The sequence below is a fragment of the Ctenocephalides felis genome, unplaced genomic scaffold (genome assembly GCF_003426905.1).
Source record: "Ctenocephalides felis isolate EL2017-DRISC unplaced genomic scaffold, ASM342690v1 CF-g0.4_SCAFFOLD_03573, whole genome shotgun sequence".
NCBI lineage: Eukaryota > Metazoa > Arthropoda > Insecta > Siphonaptera > Pulicidae > Ctenocephalides > Ctenocephalides felis.
Window position 1 is genome coordinate 25411271 of NW_020539727.1, and position 24451 is coordinate 25435721.

General features: G+C 31.4%; 2 protein-coding genes across 2 annotated transcripts in view; both read left to right on the forward strand.

The window, feature by feature from the left end:
- The window catches only part of LOC113389836, a 59584-nt gene extending 48211 nt beyond the window's left edge, over positions 1-11373 (forward strand). The window contains 16 exon segments of the mRNA XM_026626840.1: positions 249-2388; positions 3809-4046; positions 4129-4309; positions 4402-4577; positions 4669-4936; positions 5018-5305; positions 5379-5625; positions 5696-5993; positions 6299-6723; positions 6797-6898; positions 7068-7216; positions 8512-8664; positions 8827-9028; positions 9115-9244; positions 10888-11070; positions 11183-11373. Of these exon segments, the coding sequence (XP_026482625.1) occupies positions 249-2388; positions 3809-4046; positions 4129-4309; positions 4402-4577; positions 4669-4936; positions 5018-5305; positions 5379-5625; positions 5696-5993; positions 6299-6723; positions 6797-6898; positions 7068-7216; positions 8512-8664; positions 8827-9028; positions 9115-9244; positions 10888-11070; positions 11183-11275 (5273 nt within the window). The 3' untranslated portion in view covers positions 11276-11373.
- Positions 11374-12729: 1356 nt separating this feature from the next.
- LOC113389840 (cytochrome P450 4C1-like) overlaps positions 12730-24451 on the forward strand; it is a 54694-nt gene continuing 42972 nt past the window's right edge. Inside the window, exons 1-2 of the mRNA XM_026626843.1 lie at positions 12730-12809; positions 13126-13350. The gene's annotated coding sequence lies outside the window, so the exon portion shown is untranslated. The remainder of the gene's footprint in view (positions 12810-13125; positions 13351-24451) is intronic.

A 24451-nucleotide genomic window follows, 5' to 3' on the forward strand; every position in this document is an offset into this window, starting at 1 on the left:
AATGTTGCTAATGCTTCTCAGCAGTGTGTACAATAATGTCAGCAATTGGCACAAACACAAAGTTTGACTTGAAAGCTAAAGAAGCTTCGAAATCGGATCTAGTTAACTTTGAAACACTCTTACCATCTACCAAGGTTAGAAGTTGTACATAAGACACAGAGCATCCGCGCAACAAAACACTCCTTATGAAACTGACATTGCAGCAGGATGCAGGAAAATTATTGAGTTCTAAGCCACATGTCACAAAGTTCTGACATCGAGTGAAGCATCTGCAGGCGGTTTTGTTGGTTCTATTTTAATGAGTGGAAACAGGATGACTGTCCAATCGTCTTCAAGAACAGTGTCTCCTGTTGTTACCAACACAGCAAATGCAGCGGTTCTTTTAAGTATGAAACAGCGCAAACCTTCTCCGTCTACTGTTGAAGGCAGCTCTTCTAAACATTGCCAATTGCTCGCTGTGAAGTCTCCATTACATTCACCTAAAATTTTACACATACAGCAGCAACAAACATCTAGTGCAGGCAATACAGGCATGGTTATGCCTAATTTAACAAAGATACAACCTCAGAAAATGCAAGTGGACACGACTGCAAGGCCTACTGTAGCTAGCAATATTTTGAGTTCAACTCTTTCACAGCCTGCTCAATCCCGAGTCAGCACCTTTAGCATGAATCAACCACCTGCTTTGATAATGACCAGTAGGCTTATTGCAGAACCGCCTCAGCTACTAGCAACTTCCACACAGCAGCAACAGCAGCAGCAGCAAAGTGCTGGGCTTAGTAATATACAACAACAAAAAGTTGTTCAACAACCACAAATGTCATCATGCCAAACTCTTCTGCATAGCCAATTGACTGGACCTCCATTTAGAAGATCAAAGTCGACCGACGAAGTATTGTTACCTGTTAAAACTGAACCTGGACATATTCAAGCCGTGAAGAGACATAGCATGGATTTAATGACTGTCAAAAACGAACCTACGTCGACGTCGGACGACAGCACGATATCATCGTCGCAAATTAAAACTGAAATTATGATGAGTAATGTCAAGTATGTGAAACCTGAAACTTCTTCAGATTCGCAGAATGTATTATTGAAACAGCTGTTGCAGAATTCTAATAATGGAGCAGCACCACCGCCTCCGCCTCCGCCTGTTGTTGTAAACCCAACACCATCGCAGCATCATCATCAACAACAACAGCCGCAACAGCAGCAGCAGCAACAAGTTACACATTCGAATAATCAAACATTGATTTCTCCACCGCAAAGGTCGACTGTACAGGTTCTGAAAACGCAACAACGTGCACCAAGTTTGGGATTGGTTTCGTCTTTAGAAGCACAATTGGCAAGGCCTGTTATACCACCTCCGACAACTGCCTTGCAGGCATCTGCTCAGGCCACAGCATCTATGCCTATGCAGCATGTCACACAGAGCGATTCACCTAAATCTTCGCCCGTCAGGCAAATCATGTCACGGGAAACGTCATTTTTATCCAGATCTCCTGTTGTTACGACTGCGGCTAATGCCGTTGTTACTGGAACACCGCAGCAAACAACGCAGCAACAGCAGCAGCAACAGCATGTTGAAGTGAGAAGAATTGTGCAACAGCAACATCAGCAGCAGCAACTACAACAACAACAACAGCAACAATCACAACAACAGCATCAAGATTTATTAATAAACAGTCAACAACAGCAACTGATACAGCAGCTGAAGATGGATATGAATTGCATGCCGGCAACTTCTCAACAACAACAACAACAACACATGGAACAGCATCAAAGCATTACAATAAAGAAAGAGATTTTGACGCCGGATGCTTTGCAAAGCCCCGTACACAACATGATAATTCCTTCCCAAGATGTCAAAAAGGAGTTGTCGTTAGACGAGAGTTCTCAGCAGTCTTCGGTCTCGTCAGACCACTGCAGTTTGAAAGATACCGTTATCAAAGAGGAGTTCATCATGGACACGACGCCGGCCGTAACGGCACCGCCTGCGCTGACCCTGGAGCAGCAGCAGCAGCAGAATGAGGCGGCGATGCGAACCGCACACGAAACCGCGTTGGAAATCAAGAAGCGCAAACGTCGCGAATATCAAGCCAAGCGCAGGCAAATAAAGCTGGAGCAGCAGCAGCAAGCCGCGGCCGCCGCTGCAGCAGCCGCACAGCATCAGGGATTGTCAATGGCGCAGGGAAGTGGTGGGCCCATAAAAATGCCGGACGCGATGGGAGCATCAGCTGTTGCCGTGGCCAAGAAAAAGAGCAGGGCTAATTCGAAAATGAGTGGGGCGGGAAAGCAGGACGAGGATTATGATTCGTTTATAGACGGTTTAATGGATCAATTGAGGCATATGCAGCCACTGGCCGTCGTCGAGCCTAGGCATTGCAGGTAATTTTTATAATAAAAGACTTTAATCGGACTATTAACTTCCCGAAGGAGTTTGTTTTCATCAAAAAATCCGACTTGCTAATTTTATGTTTTCTCGACGTTTCAAGCCATTCTGAATCGAATGAGACCAACATTTGGAAAATGTATGTGTGTGTGTGTGTGTGTGTATGTACGTGAACAGATTTTTTGCCGTAAATCGACGTTTTCTCAAAAACGGCTGGATCGATTTCAAAAATTTAAAAGCCATTCGATGTATCTCGATGAGGACTAGCGTTTCTCAATCTTGTGCGACGATCGGCCGGGCCGTTTCTTTGTAAATCGCAGAAAAGTGAAAAAAATTTCGTCTACGTTTTAGCCCGCAATTCTGAATCGATTTTGAAAATTCAAAAACCGTTCGATAGATATTGATTGGGAATCGTGCTGATTAGTTTATGGTAAAGATCGGCCGGGTCCTTTTCTTGTAATAAAGTTTAAAAAAAAAAACATTTCGACGATTTTTATGATTTTTTTTTGACGGTAGATACTATAGTCTTGTAGATCATACTAAAATATTACGGCCCTACGACAAGTCGTTTAATTTTGAAAAATCGTCAAAGTTTGCAAAAATTAGTATCGTTTCTTTGACATTTGACAAAATTAAATCTTTGATCGACGTTTTCTCAAAAAAGCCTGAACCGATTTCAGAAATTTAAAAGCCATTTGATGTATCTCAATGAGAACTATTGTCAGTTTTGTGAGACGATCTGACCAGCCGTTTCTTTGTAATTTGCAAATAAGTGTTAAACATTTCGACCACATTCAAGCTCAAACTACCGAATCGATTTTAAAAAATCGAAAACTGTTCGAAGGATATTAGTTGGAAATGATACTGATTAGTTTTAGGTGAAAATCTACCGAGCCGTTTTCTTGTAATTAACTGTTGAAAAAAAAATTAAGCCAATTTTCATGGAACTTTATTTGGCGATATATTTTGTATTATAGAACTTACTGAAATATCACGGCCTTACGAAAAGTAGTTTAATTTTAAAAATTAATTAAAGATTAAGAAAATGAGTAGTTTTTTTGACGTTTGTTAAAATTAAAATTAGACGATTTACTTGGTATAACGATGAGTACTTGGTTTTAATGAACATAGTAAACCATTAAAGTCCTATGGAAACTGGTTCAATTTGAAACTGGTGATTTTTGAAAATTTGCTATTAGAAAATACTCCGAGTCAAAGTGTTCGTTCGTTTTCAATCATGTGTAATAAGTCCACTCGGAATACTTCTAATCACTCATAAATTAAATTATTTTTCATTGATTAAGTCGATTAATTACACATATCGGGAAGTTCATGTAACTTGCCTCAAGGCTAAATACCAAACCAACTAGTTATTAAAATTCATTGTCGTTATATAATTTGTTGTTTGTTGTCTAGGAACTATGCAGTTTGCCCGCCTTATGGCGCCGGTGATTTATCTAAATTCTGTCTAGTCAAAGACTATGATTCGTTACGAGGCGACCTGGTTGGCGAATTCGGATCTGCACGTTTGCCTGGTGTTCCTGATAGATATGATAGCAAACCGTTCGGCGATAAGGCATTACCCGCCGCGGCTTGTGAAAAAGATGGAGCATTGACATCGGCAGGAGGAACTCAGAGAATGTTCTATGATCAGGTAAGATTTTAACTATTAACTAATGCTCGCTTTTTGCATGCATTTGATATTTTATCTTCAAATCGTAATCTTTTTGCAACAGGAATTCAGCCCAATAAAATTCGAACATGATTACGAAGAGCGCCGAATGGAAATTTGTCTTCGCGATCCAGGTCCTGACACACCTGATTCCATAATAAGTTCTTCAAGTCCAGAATTTCCAAATGACGTTGAAAATACACTCGATTTAGACAATAATCAATACTTTACAGTAATAGATCAAATAAAAAAGACAAATATCCAGGTTGGTAAAAAAAATAATGTGAGTATTATCTCTAGTATTTATGTGCAATATATTGTTTTTTCTATTTGGCAGGTTTGAAGTATATTGATGATAATGAATCAGAGCAATCGGAACAAGAAGGTTTAAATGGGCGTACTGCTAAAAGGAGATTGTCACCGATTATACCAATTATAGCACCTATTCCTATCAGGTTGAAACCTGGAGTGCCTTACAAAACACCATGGAGTACAAATATTAATGAAGACAAGGTATAAATCATCTAGAATAAAAAATAAGCTTTCAACAACAGATTGAAGTTCAAACATTTGAAGAAATTATAACTTTATCTTTTTTCTTTAGGAGAATCAAGCTCCCAAAGATAATTTGAAAAACAACAATCTCAACAACATCATGAACAATAAGAAGAAGGACGACGGCAATAACGTCACAGTCACTTTAACACTAACTTCGGATGCAGCCGAAGATATTTTGGGAGTTTTGAAAGACTTGGCTGGCATTCTGCACATTCCGCCTCCAACAGGGTATCAAATTGTTGAAAGAACCGGAACACCACCCAGCCAGAAATTGGGATTGTATAGGACGAGAGGAAAAGATGGAAAAGAAGGAGGTACAATTATATTCAGACACTAAAACATTTATAATCGATGTTTATGTTATTTTTCTTTATATAATCCATCTATTTTTGCAGCTCCCATTGATATCCAAACTATACTGAATGGTACTGCCAAATTCTGCAGACATTGCGATGTGGTAATTCTTAATAGTTTGATCAGAGCGAAAGCTTCAGAGTTTCCTCTTCTTCCAAATGACGACAATCGTGATCTGATCAATGATCCTGAAGATTTATATTTCTGCAGCAAGACTTGCTACAAACAGTTCCAGTGGCGTCCCACAAGTATTTTGGATGAGAAGACACTCGGCAATCAATCTGTTGATTGTGACAGTAAAGTTTTGATGACTAACATGATCAATTCGAGTGAGTACAATAAAATATAATACTGAGCTGGAGGTATGCTCATTTTATTTGATTTGTTTTAATTTTATCACAGATGATGGCATTATGGACATTGAAGATGTTCTCAACCAATCGAACAACGCCGAAGACACAAAACCGGATATCAAAGAAGAAAAGATGGATACGTCGAGTTTAACTGAAGATGAGAAAATGGCAGTTGATGATATTGATGACAATAGTTGCACAAGTTTAGCTGAAAAACAAACAGCTGCTAAGAGGCCAAGGAAGAACACAGATTCTGGACTCGACATGCCGCCAGCCAAACAATGGAAGGGATTGAGGTAATAAAGGACTCTGTCATTTATTCTTGTCGCTTCCTCAATGTTTCTAAACATCCAATTTTTTTTTCAGGTATCGTTTATGGCTTCAAGGTTTCATTCACCCCACTCAAAAATATAAGAAACCAAACGATAGAGAGATCATGGAACTTTTGTTCAGAGTTGGTGTCACTGTGATGCCTAGCAAAATGCCTGATGATACGAGGAAATGCATATTTTGCCATCAGATAGGAGACGGTGTGGCTGATGGTCCAGCCAGGCTTCTGAATTTTGATGTTGATAAATGGGTTCATCTGAATTGTGCGTTGTGGTCTGATGGAGTGTATGAGACAGTCAATGGGGCTTTGATGAATGTGGAGCAAGCATTGCAGGTAAGAAATGGACAGATATAGTAATAAAAACAAGTTAAATTTGAATTCAGTTGGATAATTAAGTTTTCTGTGTTTCCATGCAATGTAGTTTGAGATTTGGTGATTTTGAACTAATAATTTAGCTTTATGCATCTAATAAAGCATTTTTGCATCTAAACTGGTATGTTTTGCTAATTTACTTTTTTTTTCTCAATATTTTACTCATATTTTGAAACTCGACTTGCAATAAAAGACCATCAAATAGAAGCAGCATTAATTTTACTGTACTTAGCAATGATTTATCTTACATTTGTATTTTTCTTCAGGAAAGTTTGCAGACAATTTGCACAATCTGCGAGAAAAACGGTGCGACCATCAGGTGCTTCAAGACCCGCTGCACGAGCGTTTATCACCTCGGCTGTGCAGTCAAAGACGGCTGTGTATTCTTCAAAAACAAAACTGCCCATTGCTCTATCCACATCCCCAAAGGAGAGAAAGACAATGAGCTGACAACCCTATCAGTCCAGCGCAGAGTTTATATAAATAGGGATGAAAATAGGCAAGTTGCCTCCGTGATGCACCATTCTGATCTGAATAATTTGTTGAGAGTTGGCAGTTTGATATTCTTAAATGTCGGTCAATTGCTGCCGCATCAGCTGCAGTCGTTCCACACGCCGAATTACATCTATCCGATTGGGTATCAGATTGTCAGATTTTACTGGTCGATGAGGAGGCCGAATAAACGGTGCAGGTAATAAAAGATTTGATTTAAATGGTGGAATACAATTATTTCGGATGTAACATTTTAGTGCCTCTGTTTTCAGATATATTTGTTCAATAGCTGATGTTGCTGGACGTCCAGAATTTCGAGTACGCGTTCAAGAACCTCAACAGGATGATATTGAACTAAGAGATGCTACACCAAGGTAAAATAATTTCTGTTTATAAACTTCCCCAACTTCCATACCAATTATACGTTCTGCTTTAAAATAGTATCATTAAATATGCTTTACTCCCTTACTTGTTTTAGTTATAATGGTGGTTGTCTTTTTCCCCTGCATATGCCTTAAATGTTTTTGTTTTGTGTTCACACAGGGCTGTTTGGAATCGAATTCTGGAGCCATTGGCCGCTATGAGAAGGGAATTGGGCGATTCAGTTCGTCTGTTTCCCAAGTACGTCACTGGTGAAGATTTGTTTGGACTTACTGAGCCAGCTGTTGTTCGAGTACTCGAAAGTTTACCAGGTAAGGGAAATAACATTTTTTAACTGTGCCAATAATTAGATAATTTTATTTCACAACTAGATGACCCGACAGACGTTGTCCTGTGCCCATGCCTACAATTTTTTAATATAATATACTAATATTTCCCGCTTACCTAAAAATAATAATCATTGTTTTTTAAATTACTCTTCACGCTGAAATGTATATACATTTATAATATGAGCGATGGTAAATGTAGAACTGCTTTAAATAAAATGATGAGTCTCAATTCCCACAACTATATTCGAAATTGAAGTCTTTTAAACGGTATAAAATAACCATAACTATAACATAAAACTGGTACTTCATGTTGGATTAAATTAAATTAATTTTTTATTATTTAAGATATCCAAAATTGCATCTTAAACTTCTCCTAATCGATATCGTGAGGGCCGAATTGTATGTATTCATCTTTACTTTCCCATTTGTTGTTATAAAGTAATTTTTTTACGGATTTTAAAAATATTGTGGAAAGATTAGTAAAAGATGCAAAGAAATTATATATTGAAAAACTATATTGAAAATTTAATATCCGAATCTTGTGTTGGTGCCCCCTAAGGCGTGCGCTCGTATTTTTCGCATGAATCGCATTAAAGGTAGGTCTTGCCCTGATTAATACTTAATTTCATATTTTAAGTGAATTAATTTGTCATATCCTGTTCATATGTGAATAATTCAATTTGCCATACATATACTGTACTCAGCTGCTTTTTGGCAATAATAATATAGACATTTTATATTTCGTATTCATAATCATAAATTTATTATACATATTCTAATATTGTCTAGGTTCATAAATATTTGGCAGATGATGGTTTTCGTTTGATTTCAATGCAAACAATGACATGTTGTTTTTTGCAATTTTTTTCATTTATTTCTACAATATTGCACATACATCCCAGTACTTTATAAACACATACATCATAGAAAATTTTCTTAACAAACTTCAGAAAGATTTATCAAAATTTGCATAATCGTTTAGAAGGAGTATACAGTTAGTGCTTGTAATTTAATATGAACTTTATATAATAGTAATAAAGCTCAAATTGATTCTACATTTTAGTTAGAAAACGTTTGTATGAGAAAAAGAAAAGGGCTGGTTTTGGGGTTTTTCCGGCAATTATTCAATTTTTTCTCATTGTAAAAACCATCCTTGGACTTCAATAAACATTTTAAATAAAGAATTGGCCAAATTGGTCCAGGCGTTGTTGAGTTATGCGCTTACCAACACATTTTGCGATTCATTTTTATATATATAAGATTTGTTCAATTTGCAGGAATTGAGACATTAACCGATTATCGCTTCAAGTATGGAAGGAACCCCTTATTGGAGCTACCATTAGCTATCAATCCAAGTGGATCGGCAAGAACTGAACCTAGGGGCAGACAGCAGGCCTGCTGGAAAAAACCTCATACACAACGTACTGCAGGTGAGAGATTACAAATGAAAGCATACAATTTGTTGTTTATGACATACTTACTTGTAAATATTAACTAAAACCTTTCTTTTTTTTCAGGTAACTCCAACACAAACACATCGTCAAATTCCTACTCTAGTCACCGCTCACCAGGGCACAGCGGCTCTGCATCAGGAATGACTTCAGCCTCATCGTCTGGTCTGACGTCGTCCTCTAGTTCGTCAAATATGTCATCAGGAATGCCTTTGGGCATCTCGAGTAGCCTTTCGTCGGCCGGTGAGGCCACTTGCCCATACAGCAAACAGTTTGTTCACAGCAAAAGTTCACAGTATAAGAAAATGAAACAGGACTGGAGGAATAACGTATTTCTTGCCAGGTAATAAGAATATAATCCGACAATATAATTTGATTTTAACTCTTGTAGTATTTTAGTTTTAAATGTTTTATTAAAAAATTACCCAGGTCTAAGATTCAGGGACTTGGATTGTACGCTGCACGCGACATTGAAAAACATACAATGGTTATCGAATATATTGGTGAGGTGATTCGACATGAGTTATCTGAAATCAGGGAAAAGCAATATGAAGCCAGGGTAAGATTAATAATGATTATTATAGAAATTGCTTGTATTTTTTGTTTAAATTCAGTTGATTTAGTTTTTTGTCGTTTATTTTAGTGTTATAGTATTTAATTTATTAACTTCCTGTAGGGTACTTGTAGTAAAGGGTCGAAAATGAAATTTTTTGCATTTCTCGACGTTTTGAAGGTTTCTGAACTTTTTGGCATACCTCAGAAAAAATGGATGTTTGTGTGTGTGTGCATGTATGTATGTATGAATACAAATTTTCGTCCACGTTTTCGGTCGCATGGATCAATCGATTTGAATGATTCAAAAAAACATTCGATCCCTATTGAAAGGGAGATGTGCTGATTAGTTTTTGGCAAAGGCAGGTCCAGCCGTTACGGAGATATGGAGCAAAGAGTGCAGAAAATACAAATCGAATTTTTGAGAGAACGGAGTACTGGATGTGAATGATCTGAAATACATTTAATTTCTAATGACGGGGAGAAGTGGTGATTAGTTTTTGGCAAAGGCAGGTTCAGCCATTTTGAAAATACAGAGCTTTTGAGTGAACTAAGCTTGAATGATCTAAGAAACTTTCTGCTTGTATTGACAAAACAATTACTTTTGAGCATAGAAAATTATTACATTTTTTTTTATTTTACATAAAATATGTTTGTAATTTTGGATTTAAAAAATGTAAAAATGTCGCCAAGCTAAGCACAGTGTAAGTGAAAATGTCGCACAGAATTATTTGCAAATAAGTTTAGACTGTGACTATACGGGAGCACTTTTTCAATTTTGTGTAAATTAGGCAACTGAAATGACGATTGTTAATGTTCTGGAGATAAATTGATTGATTTATGATTTACATTTGATTTGCTCAGATTTAACAAGATAGCAAAAATAATGAAAGTTACAGTATTTGTTTAAATTTTTTCGAATATTTCATTACGGTACGGGAAGTTCCAGCAATTACTAGTTTAGTATACTGATAATTAGCAATATGTAAAGTTATGAAATTTCTAAGACAACATGAATCGTTCAATCTGAATATTTGATGTGTATACTTTAGTATAAGCTTGATTGCTTTTTAAAATTTTGACAAAACTGTTGTATACAGCTATACAATCAATATGAAATAAAAGTTGTTGGAACGTTTTTCTCATAATAGACCAGTATTTAGCAATGTGTGAATTTTGGACAATTTCTAACATTTCTTTGAATATCTCGGAATTTTTTCTGCGGCCGCTGTTTTATATACTTCAGTAAAAACTAAATAAATTTTACTAAAACCTGGTATAACCTATTATTTACACTTACATATTAAAATTTTGAATAATTCGTAGTTAAAATGCTGACTTTAGGGCTTTGAACACTTGCAATGAATGTTCTTAGAACATTTTTTACTTTTCTTCAAATAACTTTTGATTTTCATTTCGGACTTATTAATTTCTTTACATTAGCAAAAAGTAGATAAAATTTATTAAAAGCTAGTTGAAATAGTTTTTTTCACTTGGATATTGAAATATTGTATAATTAAGTTGCAATAAACTTACAATTCGCCCGCTATACATATCAGTTTGTTCTGGCTAGTGTTTTTACGGGGACCGCCTATAGTGTGTTAATTAATAAATACGATTATGAGACTTATTATTTTATTACTGTTACAGAATCGAGGAATATACATGTTCAGACTCGACGAGGATCGTGTGATTGATGCAACATTATGTGGGGGCCTTGCCCGATACATCAACCACTCCTGCAACCCGAATTGTGTGGCAGAAATTGTTGAAGTCGACAGAGAAGTCAGGATTATTATATTTGCTAAGAGGCGGATTAACAGGGGAGAAGAGGTAATATTAACAGTCTTTCATTTTCAGTAATTCTTTTGCAAGCGTGATTTAAATGATATTGCATTAATTATTTTATTGTCTCGTGTATTGAAACTTTATAATTCTTTTACAGTTGGCTTACGATTACAAATTCGATATTGAAGACGACGCCCACAAAATTTCATGTATGTGTGGGGCTCCAAATTGTAAAAAATGGATGAATTAAGAAAACCAAAAATAACAACATTTATCGTAACAAAAAGTGGTGAGTAGTAGTTAAATAGATAACAAAAAAACACATTAGGAAAATGAAGATTATTTTTAAAGAGCTTAAAAGATTTTATATATTAAAATTAATTATAATAAATTTTTAGTGTAAATATTATAAATGACTAAATGTGTATAATTTAATAGACCTTGTGTGCAATTTAAAAAACTATTTTACTTAAATATGTATAAATATACATATAAAATATCACTAAATATGTTTGTATATATTGTTAAAATCATGATTTATGCAATTTTAAATATTTAGACTAAATCGAAAGATTTTAAATTAATTTAATTACTATATATACTAACTGATGAATAATGTATACAATATATATTACATATATTGATAATTTTAATATATTAATTTTACATTTAAGTTTTACATATTATTTTAATTTGCGAAGACTGTTATTTGATATAATTTAACTTTTTATCTAGTTTTGCATACTAGAAATTATAATTAAAATGTTTTATTTCATTTTTAGTTCATTTTTAAGGAAATAATTATATGATTATAAGTATGTTAAGTTTTAATTTGATTTTAGTTTTAAAACATTCCTTATAGTGGATAATAAAGAAGGATTTGTTGTAAAAATAAAAGTGATGTATATATGAACATGTATATAAATAGATTTTAAGTATGCTTATTATACAAATCGTACAAATCAGTTATTTTATACACAAATATTGTAATAAATTGCTTTACGAATGCTAATAAGAGAAAATTGTTGTATTAGTTATTGAATTTTATTTTTATATTTGCTAATCTTTTTCAGCTAATGGAAAGTTATATATATATATATCTTGAAAATTTAAGAAATTCTGTTTGCAATTCTTATTGTAACTTAATAATTTCCAAAATTCAAATTTAGAACTTATTCTGAAATTCAGGATAGTCGCCTTAGTTTGTATGGAAATTGGATATATAAATGTATATATTGATTTATACATAATTATATATTGCCTAACTGGCTTAGTTTATATAGGAAATGGATATATAATTGTATATACTGATTTATATATGATTATATATGGCCCAACTCTGTAGTTAATGTGGGATTTGGATATATAAATATATATATTGATTTATACATGATTATATATTGCATAACTGTCTTGGTTTGTATGCGAGTTGGATATATAAATGTATATATATTGATTTTTTCATAATTTTCGAAAATTTACTTCAGTTTAAAAATCCTGCCGCATTTTCAATAAGTGTAGCGCATGCAGCGCCTCTATGCAAAATTGTTCCTAGTTTGTCAATATCCACCGAGCGCATCACACAGTTATTTGCAAAAAGGGACAGTTTTATTAATAATTATAATTATAATGCTTTTCAGTGTTTCTTTATATTACACATATGTAATATTTAATGTGCCAAGCATGGTTAAAATTCGTTATTATGTGTTGACAAGTATTATAGCCTTCAATTGCGCAGTAAAAAGAATTGTGAAGTTTTGCCGGCCGCCATTACACATTTCATGGTATTTAAAATGCTATTTAATTTTTTCGTAGTAATATAAATATCTCTGTGTATCGAAGTTTCATTATATCTTTACATATATAAATGACATTCGAAAATAATCTTTTTTTGCGGGTATAATTTTGAGGTTAGGATTTTCATTACATTTTTTTCATTATCCAAAAAATTAGTACGATTTGTTATCAATTATTATTTCTTCAATTCTGGATACGCTACTCAATACTTGGAACGTAATACAAATATCTTTCTATATCGAATTTAAAAAAAAATCATAGTCCATTATTATTTCTAGGTTAAAATTCTTATATTTCTTACAGGTATACCAATGGGGTCTCCCGATACAAGCCAGAATATTAAATGAGCACCTGTAGTTGCCATCACGCTGGCCCAGTAGATACAGTAGTTGCTGTTAAAGTACTTCATCAAATCCCATATTGGTTTCAATGGCAGTTTTGTAGTTGGTGTGTGGTGCTCTCGGCAGTCTTCTAGAGCATTCGAGGCTGTTATTACAAGAGGTTTGTCTGTGACTTGCAGCTGTAAAGGTCAGTGGGTAGATGTAATTTATTAGATATATTTACTTCTAGATAAAAGATAAATTTTATGCATGGCAATGGTTTGATGGCAAACTTATACTTTATTATTTATTCAAAGATATTGTACATGTATATCTATCTCAACAAGCTATTCAAAAGCAATTAGAGTTACACAATGTTTTCCTTAAATCAACATTATTGAATTGAGTTTTTCGATGTGCCATTTTGTACTTCTTATAACTGAATCATTAACATGATAATTAAATAAATTTGTCTGATACGCTAAAGATTTTATTGCTGGCTTTATTTTTGGAATATATTGTAAGAGATTGAATTGAATGAGTAATAATCATCAGACAAAAGTTTAGGACATATTATATAGTTATTGCTGTTGTTGACAAAGATTGTTCTAAGAGTCTTGTCTTTCATTATGAAGACTATTCTGAATAATGGAGTTTCTATAATAGATCTTTTTTTTATAGATTGTTATATTTTTTCTTCACATATAGTTTCCTTCTGTTCCACTTGATAATGTGCCAAGTCAGTGGTGGCTATTTGACGTTTTTCATCCTGCAAATATTCATATCAATGGGTGATTTGAATAGATCATTTTTACAGCTTCTGGGGTCTCCATCATATTGATTTAAATTATTATTATTCAAATCAATGGGTCATTCGAATAGACCACGTTTTGGATCATTTTGATAACTTTTGGGGTCTCCATCGTAATGATTTCAATTATGCTTTACTAAAATATTAAGTAAATAAATTGATACAAACTGGCTGATGAATTTTTAAACTTGTATTACAAATTATTTCCTAGTTATTACTATTAGGGATTTACTTGAAATCAACCGTCACTATTTCTTTTTAATTTTACAACCTAATTAATTAGGTTGAACTTATAGTAATTATTATTTTATGCCTCGATTTATTAGTTTATTGATTCTGCAACTATAAATGTTGTTTATTCAGTATTTTTTGTATTTCACATTCTAAGACTTAAAATTTTAAATATTTAGAGCTGTTTAATTTCTACCAATGAATTTGTAAGTGATTGATGTAGTCATGAAATTGTAAATTTGTCTTTATAGGAAGAATTATTAGCTTTCCGAAGTTAATAAGGAATGTTTTTACCAGCAAGTCGGATTTGCTAATTTTATGTTTGTCATTCTGAATCGTTTGACCTCAAAATTGGGCAAAGTATATTAACTTGTTAGTGATGAAAACACTAGATATGTGTCATGTATAGTATATAGATATGCAAATGCACTTAAACCTGCTTTGACATATTCTGGGAGATTTTTTTTATGGCTGAAAATAATAAATAGTATTAAATTAAACAACGAAACATAAAATTCTGGACAAATCAAAAATAAAATTTCTTATTTTCGTTAGTCAATTTACATATTCAGATATATAATTTATTTTTTTTCAATTCAGTTGAACATTAAAAATTTGAATTTTAATTTCATAGACACTTATAATTTATTTATTATATATATATATATATATATATATATATATATATATATATATATATTCTCATAGGAATCTCATACATTCATAAAATTTGTTGGCACACATTAAGTAACACATTTTAAAAGTATTTAACATTTATTCTTATTAATTGGCTGACTAGATTGTTTTAAAATTTTGGAAATTTGGTATCAGATCAGAACAGTACTCGGATAGTTCAAATTTTATTGGCAATATAATTAGTAATACCCCGTTTAACGCTGTTTCGGTTTAGCTCTTTTAAATTTATAATTTACGTTTTAAGTACAATATCAGGAAATTTGGTATTTGTTTTTAAAATGTACATATCAGAAAAAAAAATTATGCACAAATCAAGTATCAGGCCAAAAGGAACGTCCTGGAGAGGTCTTTTAAAACGTTATTATATATTACAATTTTTAGGCAATTTTATAATACAAGTTTTAGCAACAATATTAATAAATTTTGTGTTTCATATTATAATAATCATTTCTAAAAAAATATTCTGGGACAAATCAAGTTTTGAGTGAACACGGTACGCCCTGAAGAGTTCCCTAAAATCGTGTATATAAAATCATCTTTAATTTACGTTTTTGCATTAGTATTAGCAATTTTAGTATGCTAGAAAAATATCTCAAAAATTAAATGTTAATTTTAAAAGGTACGCCCTGAAGAGCTTTTTGAGATCGTTCCTATAAGCCCATTATTTACACGTTCAGATTTGCTATGTATGTCTCGTTTAGCGCTGTTTTGCTTTACGCTCGCCGGGTTAAATGAGGTATTACTGTATTTGGATAAGAATTTTGCACAGTTTTAACAATAAATAAATGAATTCACTATTTTTTAGCACTCTTCTGACCTGAATCGTTATTTAGTTAGCACAAGTCAACATATTGGCAATTTGTTCATGTCATTTTTGTAGAATCAAAATCATTCCATATTTTTCGAAAATCTTGTCCGGGTTCCAAATCGGTCGTCCTGGTTGAAAATCTGGTTTCGAATTGAGAAGAAATCAGAAATCTCAGGATCTCTTCCCAGTCTCATGAAACTGTCGTTATTTATATGACGAGTCGGTTTGAGTGAAAGATCGTTTTGATTTTTCTGAAAAAAAAAATTAAATATATAAAAAATACTTTTGTTTTTCATATTTTTTATCTTACCCCGTAGAAAGGTACACTGACGACTTCCTCGTTCTGTTTGGATTCAGTACTTTCATTTTCTGCAATTTTATCAGTTTTATCGCTTTTATCCAAATTTTCGACAGGGTTCTCGACTTCGGCATCTTTATGCCTCAGGAGGACCAAGTATTTGTCTTTGGGGTACAGACTTCTACCAAATCTGAGAACGATATAATAATACTACATCAGACATTATTTTTTCTAACAAATTTTGTACAAATTCAAAATTTATTGGTATTACTACGTTTGTACAGATTAGATTTAGATTTTACCTGATAAATCCTGCAGTGTGTCCTGGATCGTTTCTTCCAAATCGCATCAAGCTTTGTGTTCTCATATCACGCTAAAAATACCAATAAAATCATCAGTGTTAAATTCATTAATCTTATATATATAAAAATGAATCGCAAAATGTGTTGGTAAGCGCATAACTCAACAACGCCTGGACCAATTTGGCTAATTCTTTTTTTTTAAATGTTTTTTTATGTCCAAAGATGGGAGAAAAAATCGAATAATTGCCGGAAAACCCTAAAAACAGCTCTTTTCTTTTTCACATACAAACGTTTTCTAACTAAAATCAATAGTAGATTCAATTTGAGCTTTATTACTATTATATAAAGTTTATATGAAATTACAAGCACTCCTCCTAAACGATTATTCGGATTTTGATAAATCTTTCTGAAGTTTGCTAAGGAAATTTTCTAGGATGTATGTGATTGCAATGTACTGGGATGTTTGTGCAATATTGTACAAATAAATGTCATTGTTTGCATTGAAAATAAATGAAAATTATCATCTGCCAAAAATTTCGATTTACTAATGAACCTAGACAATAAGAACAATGAAATGTTTACATTATTTCCAAAAAAACAGCTGAGATGTGCCAGAACTTAAAATAATATAAAATACAGTATATGTATGGGAGATTGAATGATACAAATATGAACAGAATATGGCAAATTAATTCACTTAAAATATGAAATCAAGTATTAATCAGGGCCGGTCCTACCTTTAATGCGATGCATGCGAAAAATACGAGCGCACGCCTTAGGGGGCGCTAATACAAGTTTTGGATATTAAATTTTCAATATAGTTTTTTTAATATATTATTTTTTAAATATTAGTATACTATATTAAAAAATTGTAGACATGGGTACAGGACAATGTCTGTCGGGTCATCTAGTATTTAAATAATAATGACTCAAAAAACATTCAATTCTATTTCAAAGATACGGTGCTAAAAGTGCCAAAAATGGCAGTTTTTGTGAGAATGGAGTATCCGATTTGAATGATTCAAAAAACCTTTCGTATTGACGAAGCGATTATTGTTGGGGATTTTTTTTGCTACTTGATTTTAATAGCAAACAAATTAATCTTCACTACAACTATCATTTTTTTCTCGACTTACTTCAAAATGATCACTTCGTCCAAACCGCATCATATTTTGTGGAACTCTACTGGCACGCTGGAATGAATGATCAAGTCTTTATAATTATTTAATCGATATGTTAATTATTTTAATTAATTACGTAATTATAAAACTTACGTTCAAAGTATCGCTTCTGCCAAACCTCATCATGTTTTTGTCTCTGGCATTGCGCTGAAAAGAAAGGGGAACAGATGTAAATTTAAATTCTTAATAATTATATCGATTATGTACAATTATCGAGAAGTAGTTAATAAGGCTAAATTCCACTTTCAACAAGTTTTATTAATTTATTTCTTCAATTTCACTCACCTCTAAGAAATCGCTTCGTCCAAATCGCATCATATTTTGAGGTATCCTTTCGTCACGCTGAAAAATTTAAATTATAAATTTACAATGTAATTTATATATTATATATATATATTTATTTATTTATTTATTTATTTATTTATTCATAAGCAAGCCGTAATCAATAATAATAGATATTATTTCAGGCTCTTGTCAAGCTTATTCATAGTTAATATTAAAAGGATAGTAATTTTATAATAATCATAGTAGCTGCACGAATTTCGCTTCTGAAAAAAAAGAGCTGAAAAAAAGCAAATAAAGCTATATAATTATTGTATTAGGTAAACTATATTTTTTCATTGTATTTTTATAGAATAAATATAAGAAATGTAAAAACTCACATCTAAATATTTGTCTGCTCTGCCAAAACGCATCATATTTTGCGCTCTACTTTCCCTCTGCAAATTATAAAATTATATATATATATATATATACTATTATTATTATTATTATTAGTTTAGACAATCTCATTCTCTGAGAATTTCCTCCATATGCCTTTATGTATGTAACGCAAAATAATATAAATAAATTGCTATTATATTTCCTACTTACATCTAAGGCGTCACTTCGACCAAAACGCATCATATTTTGAGCTCTGCCTTCCCTCTGAAAAATATAAAATAATAATATAATTTATATAAGACAATTTAATTATTATTGTAAATAATATACTGAGGAGTTAAATTTATGCCTTTAAATTATTCAAATAAATGGCGATTTTATTTCCTACTTACATCGATGGTGTCGCTTCGGCCAAAACGCATCATGTTTGGATTTCTTCCTTGACGCTAAAATTTATATAAATATATTATTATTTTATTAACATTTATAATGGACATGTTATTATCAATCTTACAGCTTGATTTTTATATTATGTTTAAATAATAATTTTTTTGTTGTAGTATTTCATTACTACATTTTAATAATTTACAAAGGATTCATACTTTCATATATCTTATATATAAAAATGAATCGCAAAATGCGTTGGTAAGCTCATAACTCAACAACGCCTGGACCAATTTGGACAATTCTTTTTTTAAAATGTTCAAGTTCAGAGATGGTTCTGGCGAGAAAAAATCGAATAATTGCCGGAAAAACCCTAAAAACAGCTCTTTTCTTTTTCTCATACAAGCGTTTTCTAACTAAAACGTAGAATCAATTTGAGCTTTATTGCTAATATATAAAGTTCATATTAAATTACAAGCACTCACTGTATACTCCTAAGCGATTATTCGGATTTTGATAAATCTTTCTGAAGTTTGTTAAGGAAATTTTCTAGGATGTATGTGATTATAAAGTATTGGGATTTATGTGCAATATTGTAGAAAAAAATGGGAAAAATGCCATTGTTTGCATTGAAAACAAATGAAAACTATCATCTGCAAAAAATTTCAATTTTCTTATGAGTGTAGACAATATTAGAATATGTATAATAAATTTATGATTATGAATAAGAAAAATGAAATGTCTGCATTATTATTGCCAAAAAGCAGCTGAGCTGTGCCAAAAATTAAAATAATATAAAATACAGTATATGTATGGCAGATTGAATGATATACATATGAACAGGATATGACAAATTAATTCACTTAAAATATGAAATTAAGTATTAATCAGGGCCATCCTACCCTTAATGCGATGCATGCGAAAAATACGAGTGCACGCCTTAGGGGGCGCCAGCACAAGATTCGGATATTAAATTTTCAATATAGTTTTTTTTCAATATATAATTACGAATTTTAAAAATATTGTGAAGAGTAGTTTAAAAAACAATAATTATTATTTTTAGGTAAACGGTAAATATTAGTAATCATACTAAAAAATTGTAGACATGGATACAGGACAACGTCTGTCGGGTCATCTAGTAAATAAATAAAAATCAGTAATTACAAATTATAACACTTACATCCAATGAGTCACTTCTTCCAAATCGCATCATATTTGGATTTCTGCTTTCACGCTAAAATATAAATAAATTATTATTAAATTATCAACTGTTATTAATAAATGCTATAAAAATCCAAGGTTTTTACTTATAATAATTTAATAGGGTTTTTGCTTATTTCTTCAAATAATTTTTTATTCGAGAACAAAAATAATTTGGTTTAACTTACTTCATGATCACTTCTTCCTAGTCGTAGAAATCCAGAGTTGCCTCCGCCTCGTATTTCTCTAAAAATGAAATATTTTTTTTATAAATTATTAAAAATTACTGGAAATATAGATACCAAACAAGTTCTTAATCTATTTTGTTGTTATGTGTTTATATTGTAAGAATTGGATCTTTACTTATTTTGAATTTGGATAGGATCATCTCCTCACCTTGGCAAATCATAAAAATCATCTTCCACTCCATCTTCAAATCTATCATCAGTGTTTTCGTTCAGCAAAACATCATACATATCAGATTTATCCATGAAATTCTTATGACCATAGTTGCTATTCAACAGTTTTCGTATCAAATCAATCTTTGATTTGGAACTCTGGTCTGGACCTTTGCCAGAATTTCTGCCAAATCTCATAAAATTCTTGTCCAGGAGCATACTTCGCCTTCTGGCTTCGATTTCGTCGATAATTTCATTGGAATTGTCGTATCGACGCTCCTTGGAATTGGATTCGCGTTTTTCGACGATTTTGGTAAAAGTTGATGGACTTTTGGACGTCTTGTTTTGGGTAAAATATGTTGTCTTCAATTTGCCATCAGCCTGTTGATGAATCTCACTGCTGGAAGTTTTATCCCCATCGAAATCTGGTCCTCTAGACGTCTTATTTTGGGTGAAATTTGTTTCACTATCGCGTTTTTGCAAATTTGTCTGATGGTTCTGATAATCGAAATCGATGTCGAAATTTGAATCTATTTCATTTGAATTTTTATCATTGCTGGTAAAATTTTCTGGTGTACTATTAATTGTGTTCGCAGTTTGCAAAATAATTAGAAATGATGCGAATGCGTAGCAGTTTGCAGAAACCATCTGTAGGAGAAAATTATTATTTTTTAAATGAAAAGAAAGTTTGTTGGTGGGTTGCAAATGTTAAGTTAGACACCAGGGAAAACTTTTAATAAAGAGAAATTTTTAATAAGTGTAACTGCAGTTGAAAATTATTAGATTATGAAATATGTAGACACCTAAATAACGCACAAGCTTATGTATATTCAAAAGAAAGTCTTTTTTTAAGAGAAAGATAAGAAAAGAAAGAAAAATTTGGGGAAAAATGATAAAATCATTTTTATATATTATATATATTATATATATATATATATATATATATATATATATATATATTAGTTTAAAATTGATAAGCTTTAAACTACATATAGAACATATAGAAATATTATTTATAATATTTTACAGAATACTGACATAAGAATTTAATTAGGAACTATTGAAATTTTATAAATTTTCTGGAATAATTCTAGGACTGTGAAAAATTCAGTGCATTTAGGGAAAATTTTTGAAAATAGAGTACATTTGCAAAAATATTTTGTATGACTTTTTTATTTATTTATATATGAAGTAAATTTTTATTATACGAGTATAAGCATATATTTTCAATAATTATTAAAGATTTTTCTTAATTAACTTTCTGTAGGGTAAGTTATTGTAATGGGCCGAAAATTGAAATTGAAATTTTTTACATTTCTCGACGTTTTGAAGGTTTCTGAACGTTTTGGCATACCTCAGAAAAATGGATGTGTGTATGTGTGTATGTATGGATACAAGTTTCCAGTCACGTTTTCGGGCGCACGGATCAACCGATTCGAATGGTTCAAAAAACATTCCAATCCTGTTGATAGGGAGATGTGGTGATTAGTTTTTGGCAAAGGCAGGTCTAGCCATTTCGGAGATATGGAGCAAAGAGTGCAGAAAATTGAATTTGAGTTTTTGAGAGAACGGAGCATCCGATTTGAACGATCCAAAAAACATTCAATTCGTAATGAAGGGGAGAAGTGGTGATTAGTTTTTGGCAAAGGCAGGTCCAGCGGTTTCGGAGATACGGAGCTAAATGTGCAAAAAATGCCATTTTTTGAGAGAACTAAGCGTCCAATTTAAATGATTCAAACAACTTTCTGCTTGTTTTAACAAAATAATTGTTTTTGAAAAAAAAAAATTGTTTAAATTTTTGTTTTCAAAAAATATTTTTTTTGTATATAGAAAATAATTCTGATTTTAATTGTAATTTTGACTTAAGTTCTAATACACTTCAAACAAATATTTTCAACTTTGCAATTCAGTTCTTTTAATTCTTATAAATATTGTAACATTATCTAATATTTATAATTTGAAAACATTCAGTATTTCTCGATCATTTCCTTACGGTACGGGAAGTTCTAGCAATTTGCCTTAAGGCACGATGCCATACACATCACTAGTTCTTAATTTTATCTATAATCCAATATACGCAAAGTATATGAAAATGCACAATTTTTTTAAAAAAATTTATAGAATATACAAAAAATATATAAATGCACAAAATTTTCTAAAATTTCTCCATAAATGATAAAACTTACTTAAAATTTGTGAAATTTTACTATATTTTCCCAATTTTTTGTTTTTGAAAATACAAATATAGATAATAATAGAATAAAATGAAAATTATAATTAATGTATTAATAACTTATTATATTAATCATTAATTAATTAAAATTATTATATTAATTATTTTATTTGTAATAAAAAGAACGTTATTTTTGTAAAAAAAAATCTTACATCAAGTTGTAAGTGCTTTTCTGGAACTTTAACTCCTTTAATTATTTATATTTATTTTTTATTCAATTTTAAAATTTGATTATAAGTCAATTTTACTTATATATTAACTACAAAAAAATTATATATTAATTATGGATAGAAAAAAAGTTGAGTTATTTAAAATAAAATTAAAGGAAAATTATGATACCTGTCTTAATTTAACTTATTTTGTATACATATAATATATAATAACAATATTTTGTTAATCAATTTTTGTACTAATTAATACAATATTAATTTGCGTTGTTTTTTGTTTGCTAATTATTACAAATAAATGCTCAAACAGTTAATAATCAAATTAAATCCATTTTTAGGGTTGCTGTACTATATATAGTACATAGATTTTTTGTTGATTTGGTAAATTGTTAATTTATAGTTAGATATAAAGACTTACCTTGCTAACATAAATATAAAAACTATTTGTTGTAACAAATTTTATAAAACTTGATTTTTTCTAATCACTTTGTAACACGTTAAGAAAAATAATCTAAGTCTGTGATTTTCGCAAACTTGATTAATAATAATATGTAATAAAATTTTAATTTAATAATTTTATTATCTCGGCCTTCGTACAACGCGTCCTTTATCCATCTTATTTTTCCCACGACCAACACTGGTTTTATTATTAATAATTAAAAATTAATTATTACTTAAGTTTAATTTTCGATTTTCGGGTTTGTTCTTAAGATGTTGAACCGTCTGAGACCAATTTCCGACTGATTATGAAATTTGTACATGGACTACCCTCTCATATATATAAAATATCAAGGGATGATGATGTGCGCAGATAAACGCAGGGTTGGCGGTTGGCGGTTGGTTTTGGTGTGGGGGTCAGTGACGAACTTGGGGGTTAAACGACTCTATTGTCGCTATTTAAGGGGCACATCTAGTGTGAAATTTTCAAAAAATCGAATTTTCAATTTTACCATATTTCGATAGGTGATGGCTTTAAAAATAACATGCCAAAATTTTAAATTGATATCTTAAATAGTTTTTGAGTTACAGTCATTTAAAGAGTATATATGTAGAATATAGTATAACGATCATTTTATCTTTAAACGGGTTTTTCTCGAAGCGGCATTTTCCAAATTACTCAAAATTACGATTACCCAAAAACAAATGATCCGATCACTATCGAATTTTTTTTACATGTTCTATATATATAGTTTTCCGTAAAATGAACTATCGATTTTTTGATCGGATCAAAATTCGAGTTTTGGCAGTCCAAAAACGACTAAAATTTTGGGCAAAATTCGATTTTTTTTTAAAACGCCGCCATTTTGTCAATTTTTGTTTTTTTTTATCGTAGGTCATTTTACAGACAATATTATCTAGTTTAACGAGATTTTTTTTTTTTTAAGTTTCATCCACGTCTTTTGTGTCATCCGGGTCTTTTTTTTCGCGCCGTTGGAGATCGACGATAACTCAAAAAATATTTAATTTTTTTCTTCAAAACTTATACTATGAATTCTTAAAACATGTGTAACTATATTCTTAAAATTTTGAAATGATTGATATAGTATTTTTGTTAATATAAATTCCCAAAAATCACCTTTTTTAGGCGGTTACACTAGTTGTGCCCTTTAAGACTGAGTAGTTCGTGTAAGATTACTTCTATAGATGTTTTTTCTTTACTTTACGAAAAGAAAGTTTATTATTCAATATTTCTCGACGTTTCAAGCCAGTTTTAATCGAATGAGACCAAATTTGGAAAAAGTATGTGTGTGTATGTGACCTTATTTTTTAATTTTCGTCGACATCTTCTCAAAAACGGCTGAACCGTTTTAAAAAATTTGAAAGCCATTCGATGAATCTCGTTGAGGAGAGAAAACTATTCGAAAAATATTATTTGGCAATGATACCGATTAGTTTTTGGCAAAGTTAAAAAAAAACAAACAAAAATTCTGACCCCT